This window comes from Pteropus alecto, unplaced genomic scaffold, assembly GCF_000325575.1.
Source record: "Pteropus alecto unplaced genomic scaffold, ASM32557v1 scaffold45, whole genome shotgun sequence".
NCBI classification, from domain to species: domain Eukaryota; kingdom Metazoa; phylum Chordata; class Mammalia; order Chiroptera; family Pteropodidae; genus Pteropus; species Pteropus alecto.
This window is the reverse complement of record NW_006442491.1, coordinates 40,282,469-40,293,433: the sequence shown is the minus strand read 5'-3', so window position 1 is coordinate 40,293,433 and position 10,965 is coordinate 40,282,469. Positions and strand designations below refer to the sequence as shown.

The 10,965-nt window shown below is 64.5% G+C and overlaps 1 protein-coding gene across 1 annotated transcript; it reads right to left on the bottom strand.

Moving 5' to 3' along the window:
- Positions 1-1,025: 1,025 nt before the first annotated feature.
- BIRC7 (baculoviral IAP repeat containing 7) lies at positions 1,026-4,860 on the bottom strand. The gene is given in 7 exon segments (XM_006921967.1): positions 1,026-1,187; positions 1,190-1,230; positions 1,446-1,502; positions 2,879-2,933; positions 3,035-3,116; positions 3,397-3,496; positions 4,503-4,860. Coding segments are annotated over 7 exon segments (855 nt in total).
- Positions 4,861-10,965: the final 6,105 nt, after the last annotated feature.

Genomic DNA, 10,965 nt, shown 5'->3' with positions numbered 1-10,965 from the left:
TCGGGGGGCAGGGTGGTGGGGAGGGGGCTGGCTGTCCTGCAGCAACGCGGCCAGAGGAAACCCGTCTCTTTATTGTGAATCCTCGAAAGCATCCAGACTTATGTAAAACCACCACCCCACTCCACACAAAGCCCCCGCAGCTCCGCCTTCCACCCTGGGCTGCCGGTCGGAATCGGGAGGTCGGTGCTGGACAGCGGCTCAGCCGTCCTCAGCAGGCCTGCTGCATGGTCCAGGGGACAGGCTGAGGTGGGCAGAGTGCCCACGCGGAGGCCGCACTCACGGCGCCTAGGGAAGGAGAAGGTGAGTCAGCAGCTCCCCATCAGCTCATCCAGGGGCCTCCCTCCCCTGACATTCTGTCCTGGAAGATTCTTGGGGTGATCTCAGGGCATACAGGCTTTGAGAACCCTGAGAAGCCCAGGCTCCTGCCCCCCTTTAATGACAATCAAGCCTCCCCCGCCCTCCACACACACACCCCACCACTGCGCATTTCCTCCAGCCGGGCTCCCAGGCAGAGGCTCCGTCCGGGGTCCTGGGCCCTTCATAATGGCACCATGTACTCTCCACACACCTCCAAGGCCATCCTCCCCCCGGCCTGGCTGCAGCCCTGCGTGCCCAGCTGGTGCTGCCCCCAGCCACAGGGAGGACTAAGGCCCTGACGTGCCCAGTGGGCTTGGCGCAGTGTGACAAGGGGCATGGAGTGGCCTCAGGGTGCCCCAGCGAGAAGGGAAGGCAATGGGCTTGATCAGGAGGTGTGCGGGGCTGGGCGGTATGGGACAGAGGAAGTGCTGCCACTGCCTGTCCTAGTCCCTACAGCACTGCGTCAGCCCCAGTGTCAGGAGTGCGGTGTCAACATGCCTGGGGGCACTGTCCAGGCACGTCTGCTGTCTCCGAGGCCTGAACCAGAAGCCCCACACCGAGCCAGGCCAGGACCTGCCTGCTGGTAGCTCTGCGACCCAACCGTCACCTGGCCTAGGACCGGAAGGCTCACTCACCTGGCCCGGGACGGGAAGGCACCCTCACCTGGCCTAGGACAGGAAGGTGCGCACGCAGCTGCGGATGGGAGCCCTGCAGATAGGGCACAGCTGCAGGTTGGGCGCGCACTCGGCACACACCAGGTGGCCGCAGGGCACGAAGACGATGGACACGGCGCGGTCCAGGCACACCTTGCAGGTCCGCTCTTACTGCAGTCTTCCTGCAGGCGCTGCAGCTGCTCCTCTGTGTCCCGGGCCCCTGGACTCAAAGACCCACAGGCTCCCGCTGGCTCCTCTAGGGAGTAGGCCTGTGACACCTCCCCACACCCTGACCTCCGCCCTCTGCCCTGGGTCGGTGGGGGAGGTGGGCTGGGGACACACCGAAGTGTCCAGCATCAACCAGAGGATCGCCCGCCTCGCGCACCCCAGGGTGCGGAAGAGCTGGCCCCGCCCCCAGGTGGGTCCTACCCTCACCTGGCTCCCTGGCGCCCTCTGACGGGGTCTCTCCTCTGTGCGTGGGCAGCTCAGGGCCTGGGGGGCCGGCAGCTGTGGGCAGTCGGGAGTAGATTTGAGACCTAGGCCCCCAGGGGAAGGTGCGGCTGGGCGCAGAGGCAGGGCTGGCCAGGGAGAGGTCCAACCCGTCTGGGGAGGGCAGGACCAGCCACGCTCCCTGCCACTGTTTATCCCACAGTGCACTCCAGGGGGGCCCTGCCCGTCCAGCACTCCTGCGGCGGCCATGCACGCTGTGTGCCTGCCAGTGCTGCGGGGCCGTGGGGGGCTGTGTGGCGGACACTGTGGGGTGTGGGGGACTGTGTGCCAGGCACGATGGGAACGTGGGAGGCTGTGCCCAGAAGTGACGAGCAGGAGCAAGGTGGCAGGCAGGCCGTGTCCACAGAATGGGGGTGCCTCTGCCCCCGCCACCCAGCCCTGTCCTGCAGCAGGCTGGGACCAGCTGCGATGCAGGTATAATAGCTGGCAGCAGCCAACGGCACTGCCCCTGGGTCCACCTGAGGTGCGTCGAGAGCTCAGCCCGCACTGCTGGCCACTGGCTCCACTCAGGCCGCTCCTGGCCAGCCCTGGCATCTGCAAGGCAGCGTGACAGGGGCTGGACCAAGGGCAGGGAGGAGCCTGGGCCTGGGGGTCATGGGAGAGGGACTGACGGCCTGCCGCTGTGGCCAGTCGCCAGGGCCACCTCAATACGAGAGGCCTTTGAGGCCATCAGGGCCTCTCTGCCAGTGTCTGAGGGGGCCATGCTCTTGGAGGGGCCGCCGCTCAGAGAAAGCAGTAAATGGTCAGCAAAGCCACCAGGACGAAGCCCCCGCAGATGCCAAAAGCTGCTCCCAGCATCCCACGGACCCTGTGTAACCCCAGACGGACTTGGCGCCGTCCCCACCTGATAACTCAGGGCCTGCGGCTCAGTTACCTGCTCTGGAGTTGGATAGAAGAGGTGGGAGCTGAGCCCTGGAGCCCCCGGGGCCTCTCGGCCTCCTGCCCCACAAGCCCCAGGCTTGGAGAGCAGAGCTCAGCACAGCTGGCTCTGCCGTGGGCTTGTGACTGCAGCCAGGTCGGCTCCTGGGCTGTGGCTGGTGGCCACCCCAGCAGACGCCGCCTGGTGCGCAGAGCCTCTCCCCACCATGCTCCCATCACCCACCCCAGGGCTGGCCATGCCCGCATGGCAGGGGACAGCTTTGGCCTCCCCTGGAGCCCTGGACACACATGCGGTGCCAGGCAGAGCCCGTGAAGCCAGCCCAGGCAGCACCCTCACACCGGGCCCCTCTGCCCGCTCTCCCTGCGATCCAGCATCAGGGCCACGCAAGGCCTGGGCCACAGTGCAGGCTGCAGAAGCCCGAGGGGCAGAGCACGACCCACAGGCCACGAGCCATGCTCACCAGTGGGGGCCGCGGGGCTGGCGGGACTTGGGGGGGCGGCAGCCGTGGCATCTTCCAGTTCTCCCCATGGATCCTAGAAGGAGCAAGAGAACCTCTGTGCCCTTGAGATGGAGGAGCGGGGGTGGGGACCCTCGCCACCTGTCCCCCACAGCCCCAAGGAGAAGCAGGACTCACCCAGGAGCCGAGCAGGTGGCAGCAAGACTCCTGGACGCTGCAGACAAAGTCCCTTCCTTTTGTCTGGAGCAGAAATTCACACCTGAAGAAAGTGAGTTTAGAAGCCCCATGGGCGGTGGGCTCGGGCTGTGGGGACCCCCTTCTTGGCTGCCAAGTTTAAATGCCAGGAAGGCCCTGGGCCGGGTCCCGGCCCTGCCCCTGCTGGCCACAGTGCGCAGGGCACTTGCTGAGCTGGCTGTTTGGGAAGCAGCCTCTGCTGAGCACCAAGGAAGAACGTGCAAACGTGCCGTTTCCAGGGGCCCCCATCCCCGAGACGCGACGTTGCAGACCGTGGAGTCGGGAGATGCCCGCAAGGCCCTTACCTGGGGAACCACTTGGCGTGCTCGGTCCAGGGGTCATCCCCTTGCTCCCAGCTCTGCAGACCCCCGTAGCAGAAGAAGCACCTCACTTTGTCCTGTCGGCCTGGGGGGAGCAAAGATGCTGCCCTGCCCATATCTGGCCACTCCCACAGGGCCAGCGTGTCCCCCAGACTGGAAACAAATGGGGGGCTCCCAGGTGGCCTTTTCTTAAGGGGCAGGGGCTCTCTGAGGTCTCCCAAGAGGCTGGGGGGCTCCCACTGGCCTCTGCAGCCCCTTTGCCCTGTGTTCTCCCCGAGTTTCACGTGCACCCCAGTCTTCTCAAAGGCAGAATGGGAACAGCAACGCCTGGGTGCTAGCCAGGCCTGAGGACGTTATCAGGAGGAGCAGGGTGGGCAGTCACATTGCTCAGAGGCTGGCGGTGGGGTTGGGGGCCTGGAGCATCCTGTCACCTTTAAGCTTTGGGGGACAGAAGCCGCCTCCCCAGGATGATTCCCAGTAACGGGGGGGGCTCCAGGCTCACGCCTCCGTCTGCATGGGGGCCCCGCTGCATGGGGGTTCCGTCTGCATGGGGGCTCCGTCTGCATGGGGGCCCTGTCTGCATGGGGGCTCCGTCTGCATGGGGGCTCCGTCTGCCTGGGGGCTCCGTCTGCATGGGGGCCCCGCTGCATGGGGGCTCTGTCTGCATGGGGGCTCCGTCTGCCTGGGGGCCCCGCTTCTGTCCATCCCCCGATGGTCCTCGCCTCTGCCTCACCCCTCGCCATCCACAGATTTGTTACCTGGCACAGACTGTGGGTGGCGGCTACTGCAGGCACATCCCACCCCCAGACCCCTGAGAGCCCATCCCCGGATCCCCGGGGCCACAGAAATGCTCCTCCCACCAGCTCCCACTGATCACCCCCCCAGGGTCCAACCGTCCTGTGCTATGCTGGACCCTCTCCAGGGTCACTCATCACAGTATGGAGCACATGCCCAGAAGACTCCAGGGCTGCAGGACCCCCGCCCATCTTCATCGGGCCTGGCCGCTCTCTGCTGGGGGCATGCGCTCCACGGAGAAGGGAAACCCTCAGTCCAGAAGGGCCTTGAATGACCCCCAGGCCTCCAGGACTCACCGGTGTGGAAGAAGCCGGCGGCAGCCAGCAGCTCAGGCCGTACCACAGCAGTCAGCGGCCAATCGTAAAAGGAGGCCAGCCGCAGCTCCTCGGAGCCCATCTCCGGGAGGGCCGGCCCTGCAGGTGGGGCGGCCCCGGCCCCCTCCTCCTCCTCCACCAGCGGATGGAGCTGGCCTAGGATCTGCCCGTCCGGGTGGTCCTGACCACCCCAGGACAGAGTGCTGCCGGCATCCTGGCCCAGGACCTGGCCGCACAGAGGGTGGGGTCCGCAGTGTCCCTGCGTGGGGCTGCCTCCAGCTGCCCAGCAGCTCAGCTTTGGGCCACAGCACCAGCACTTGGCCACGTCCTCAGGCCCCATGGAGGAGACACCCGCCCTGCCCAGGCCTGCTGCAGCAACGAGGCCCCTGGCCAGCCAGTCCCGGAATGCACCCAGCCGGCCTGCCTCAGGGCTTCTGAGCCTGGGGCCCTGCCTGGGGGCAGCGGTGGCCTTGGCCACAAACAGCTGAGAGATGAGGACAGGCACCGTCCTGCCCCCCGAATGCCCCAGGCTGGGGAGTGGCCAGGGGGCCCTGCTTTGTGGAAGGGCCAGCGCGGCAGCCAGCATCACGCGCTCTGTGCAGCGGCTGTGTCATGGGGCTCCAGGCAGGGGCTGGCGGTGGGGCTGGGGAGGTGGGGGCCGCAGTCTCCCTCTAGGCCCCAGGGACAGGCAGTGTCTCTCGGGACAAGGGGGAGAGGCCAGAACCCGGAGACCCCTCCCAGGGCAGCAGGGCTGACAGTGGCTCTGGGTCCTTGGAGGGGGGTGCTGCAGGTGGTGGCGTTGTCGTCAGAGGGGAATTCTCGTGCCTGATGCCAGGCAGCCTCTGGAAGCAGAAGGTTCCAGGTGGTCTGAACTGAGTAGTTAGTGACCCTGGGAGAGACATGTGACACCCCCCCCCACAGGGACGACATGGGCAGCATGAGGATGTAGGGGTGTCTGGTGGACAGCTGGGTCCTCCTGGACGCTCTCCTGCTCTGAGCCCAGGAGACCTCCCTGGCCCGGTGGGTGGGGCGGGGCCTCTGTAGGACTGTGGGTGGTTCTCGCCTCAGGCTGGGAAGAGGGGAGCCAGAGGGAACCAGGCCCTCCCCCCCAACCCTCAACCCCCGCTCTGAGCCTCTCCCTCATTCCTGCCCCCCTGCCCGCCCTCCCAGGCACCTGGGCCGGCCATCGAGGCCACTTCCGGCCGTTATCGCGTTGGCCCCTCCCCAGTCTGCTGCCCCCCACCCTCATCGTCTGTGGTCCCCCATCTTCGTGAACCTCTGGTGGAGAGTTCTCACAGTGTCCTGGGTTCCTCAACCCAGGACCGGCCTCGAGGTGCGCCGGTGACACTCAGACGGCTCGGGGCCTGAGGCTCTGCGGTCCTCAGCTTGACTTTCTGGATGCTTCTTCTTTGCATTTGTGTTTCATAAAGCGACATCCAGTGGGACAATGGAGCATGTGCTAGGTGCTTGGGGCTCCCTGCACCCCCCAGGACTCATTTGCAGCTGCCCACGTGCTCGGCCAGTGACCACTGCCACCTTTGCCTCAGCAGGTGTCTGTCTGGGCGTGGGCACAGAGTCATCGAGGTGGGCTGGGGGGTCTGCGCTCCACCTGAGGGAGCGTGACATCACAGAACAAATAGTAAATATCAGGACAGGGCCAGAGTGAGGGAGCAGGAGGCGGCGGCAAGGCCCACCTTCCACCCTGCAGGCCCCCGGCTGCCAGGTGAGGTGCCTGTGCAGGGCACTTTCTCAGCAGGAGCCAAGGTCCACACCACCTGAGCCGGGATAGGGCTGCAAGCCACCCTATTGTGCTGCACACCGGCCACCGGCCACCAGCAGGCGTGTCCACATCCTGCTTCCACGCTGTAAGACCTCCAGGCTCCAGACCACCTGGTGCCATCTTGGGGACAGATGATGGCTCTTTGTACAGAAGCGGCAGGTGCCTTAGAAAGTGGAGTTAGGACAGCGCAGGCACAGCTGCTGGAGGGGCAGCGAGGGGCTGAGCGGGGCTGCCAGGCCCTCGGGGAAGCCATGCAGAGCAGGCAGAGCCTGGGGTGCCCTCCACGAACAGGGCAGGCTGCCGGGCACTGCTTTAAGTTCTCCAGCCGGCCACAGATTAGCTGCGTGGCGTGGGCAAGCTCCTTAACCTGTGGGTGGCTTAGTTGCTCCGGGAACCCAGAAGCACCTCTAACGCACTAGACCGGATTTAGATCACACGCCTCCCACATGCGCCACCGAGCTGTCTTCCAGGCACTGCACTCAGCAGTGGACACACAGGCATGGCCTGGGCTACGAGGAGCTGTCCTTCCAGTGGGGACAACCACCTCTGTGCCCTGGCTCCAGGTCCTCGCTGGTGCCAACTCATCCTTCCTGAGGCCGGGCCAGGCCGGCACGCCTCCTGGCTTCCCCTCGGCTGTGATCCGAGGGGACCTGTTTATACTCTTTCTTTCTCCTCCTCTCTGGTCAGAGGACAGCATCTGGTTCATTCTGTCCCCATGCCTGCCCATTCCCGGCACACAGCAGGTGCTCAGTGAGTGCTGATCAAGCTGAGCCACCCCTCCAGAGGGCTACAGGGCAGGGACCCCGCATGCGCACCCAGATACCCCCCTAGGGGTTCTGCAGGGCAAGGACCAGCTGAACCCCCGGCACCTCGCATGCGCTCACAGCATGCCCCCTCGGGGGATCTGCAGGGCGGGGACCGGCTGTACCCCAGGGCTCGCAAGCGCACAGCAGCACAGCACAGGCAGTAGGCGCTTACTTGATACCACTGAATGAAAGACCGAGTGGGCATTGAAAGAGAAGGGGTTTCAACACTGAAGTGCTGAGTGTCACAGGAAGCATGTCAAGGTCACACGGAGGACAGGGGGAGCCCCAAGGTCACGTGAGAGGAGAAAAGGGAGCCCCGAGGTCATATGGGGGCAGGGGAGCCCCGAGGTCACTTTGGGGGCAGGGGAGCCCCAGGAGGGGAGCATGTTTGGCGGGGGGTGAAGCAGCTCCACAGAGGAGGGGGCTCCCGGAAGGAAGATGCTGATTAGGGTGGAGCCTGGAGTTCAGCTGAGGAGGTGAGCAGGGAGTGGCAGATTCCGCAGAGGTGCCTTCAGCACCCTGGGGGGGATGGGCGTCTTCGTTTGCAGACCCACAGCAGCCAGCTGTTGAGCGAGCCAACACCTGAGGGGGCGGTTCCTCCAGCCAGGTGGTCACCTGAACTCAGGCCATCAGCCCACCCCCAGCTCTGATGAAGGCGTCAGCACAGCCTCCTTTGCTGGCAACCTGCCAGACAGAGCATCTTGTAGGTGGCTGATGTGAGCGGCCTTCGATCCAGTGGTCTCACGTGAGGGACCTCTCTCTAGGTGTCCTCGCACAGGTGTGCACACGTGTCAGGGATAGACAGACAGACTCACACACACGCGGTGGGGCGCAGGGCAGGGAGAATCCCAGGTCCCTCAGGAGTGGGCCTGGGGGCGGAGCTTGTGCTTTCTGCCATGGCCCTTGTACCTTGGAGTCCAGAGGTGAGGTTTTTCTCCACATGACTCTATGCCTTTGAGATAAAGAGAAAGTCAGACCTCTTTAACGCTGACAATGTTTAGAAAAAATCCCCTTCCAGCTGGGTATGGCGGGGGCGTGGCGGGGAGGGGGCGCCTGCCTGAGAGTGGAGGGCCCAGGATGGGTGGGCTCTCTAGCCTCTGACACGCCTGCATAGACTCAGCTTGTCCCTGAGGCCAAAAGGATGAGCAGACTCAGATGGAGAGCGGGCGGAGTGGTGTCCCAGGCAGTAGGGAGAGCCTGCTGGTCCCAGCACAGACCCCAGGCCCGGGCCACCCTGCCCCAGAGGTTCCCGTGCTCTTCCAAAGCCTGAGCTACTCAGTGTCTTTTAAGGTCCCCACACCCCCTCCCTGTGCCAGGAGCTGCTCTGCTCCCTGCCTGCAGGGCCGGGCCTCCTCGTCCTGGAGGAGCTGGGATGCGGGGGCGAGACCATGACAGCGGCCCTCTGCAGTCGTGGGAAGCTGAACTCCAGACTCTGTGGGACTGTCCTTCCCGGGTTGTCAGGCAGCAGAAGAAAGGGCTTCTCCGTGAGGCTGGCCTGGGGGCCTCGGCCTCCCGAGCTGGGCTCACATAGTCCCTGCTTTGGGGGACTTGCTTTGGGGCCCCTACACTGCCTGCAGGCTGAGACCTACACTGCCCCCTGCTCTGGGTGGCCTTTGCTCTCCTCCCTGGCCATGGTCAGCATGGAGCTCTGCCAGGTTTCCCCAGCTGGAGGGGTGGCGGATGGGGCAGGCCCCAGTGGTGGCTATTGGGCCCTGCTGGCCCCTTCCCTGGCCAATGGCCTTGCGACCCCTCATCAGTCCTCTGGTTTCGGGGCCGGCCCTTCCACATGGCGCCTGGAACCCAGCTCAGCCCCTGGATGCTGTCCTCCAAATTTTCCAGGTGACATCATCTGCGATCCTTGTGGTGGGCTAAATAGTGTCCCCCCAAATTCGTGCACCTGTGACCGTGAAAACAGGGCCTTTGCAGAGAGAATGAAGTTAAGAAGAAGTCACACTGGACCAGGACAGGCCTTGAATCCAACAACAGGAAAAGGTCATGTGACAAGAAGGCAAAGAGCCAAGGAACACTAAGGATGCTAGGGGGTCGCGAGAAGCCGGAAGGGGCAGGAAGGACCCTCCCCAGGAGCCTCTGGAGGGAGGGTGGCCCTGCCGACACCTGGTTTTCAGCCTAGTGATGCTGATTTGGGGTTCTGGCCCCCAGACCTGGGAGAGAATAAATCTCTGTTGTTTTAAGCCACTCAGTTTGTGATACTTCGTTATAGCAGCCACTCCCCCAAGGCCAGCATGGCCTGCTTGGGCATTTCTGGGTGAAGATGGCAGGTAACAGCTAGTGTCTGTGGGCCTGGCCCGATGCCAAGGGTGTGCCTGTGTCATTTACTGCTTACGTTAATCCTGAAAGTGGGGGGTCATTCCTCCTACGACAGAGGACGAGGGAGCACAGGAGGGCGAAGGACTCATGAGGGCTCGTGACCACCTGCCCGAGCTCCATCAATGGGAGAGAGAGGGGCAGGGCCTCCGAGAGGGCTGACTGTGGAGGCTCTGACCACCAGGATTCTCCTGGCCCTGGGACACAGGAACCTGCTGCTCTGGACTTGGGAGGACTGCCCAGGGTGTCGCTCCCTCACCCCAGAGACGGACGGCAGGGGCAGGACAGCGCCAGGCGCTCTGCTCCTCAGCGATCTCACTGTCACCCCCTCTTCCCATCCTCAGGTGTTTTCCTGTGTCTGCCGCCCCTCTGGATGTGTGCCATTCATTTTTATATCCACCCCAAAGCCACCTTGGCATGAGCTGCCCATGGCCCAAGGGTATCAAAGTCCCACTGGACCCAGACTAAGCTTTGGGGCATCGGATGTCCCTCTTAGCCTGTGCCCAGCCTGCTGTTCCCACCTGTAGGCCAGGCAGGGTCCCAGAGAGACCCAGTGATGAGTAGATCGGAGCAGCGGTCCTCCTGCGTGGCCGACCTGTGCCGCCCACAGCTCCTCCCACAGCTGTGAGATGTCGTGTAGTACCAGCCATCCTGTCTCTACAGTGCGGGGCTGGCTCTGGGCCTGTCTTGGGATCCCACTGTGATCCCAGCAGCCCCCACCCTTCCTGCTTAGCGCATCTCCTGCCTGCTGGCATCTGCCCAGGCCCTGCTTTGAGGACTGCTCCTGTGATGCCGGCCTGCTGGACACCCCACCCTGAGCCAGCATTCCAGGACAGCACCCAGTCCAGTGCCTCCTGAGGACATTACATTTGCCAGAGCCAGAAAGGGAGCCATGGTGGAGTAGCCAGTACAGGGGCCCCGGAACTGGGCGGGGCGTCCAGGCTGGAGACCCTGTGTGGGGCGGGCCTGAGTGGGGAATGAGAACTGGGCTCCCTGAAGGAAGTTGGAGCCAGGAAGTCCTGTCCACCCTTGAATACAGGCCGAAAGGCCCCTTGCAGCGCCGGACTAGGGCACAGGGCTCAACTCTCTCTTCCTTCCTGCAGTGAAATCGGGCTCAAGAATCTAACACGAAAACTGGCGATAAACCGGAGAGCCCATTGGAGATCCAAGAGAGTGCTGGCAAAGCAGCGCCCCCAGGGAAGCGGGAGCCCAGGGCTCCCGGGGGACAGCTGCTGCAGAAGGCGAGGTCACAGACAAATCTCAGGGGACCCCCCTCGGGAACCCAGACCCCTCCGAGGGAGGACGGTAGGGCGTTCGGGGCGAGCGCAGGGTAGAATGGACTCCAGCCCACGTAAGTGGCTTTAGGTCGGTGGCCGCACTCGTTGGCTTCTCTTCGCATCCCCGCGGCCTGCAACCTAACCCCGCACGCGCCGCTGGGAGGCAGCATCGCCCGGCTACTGCCCACGTGACTTCCCAGGCTCGCCCCGCCCCCGCGCAGGCCCCGCCCCCGACGCGCGAGGCTGGGACCCGGGCG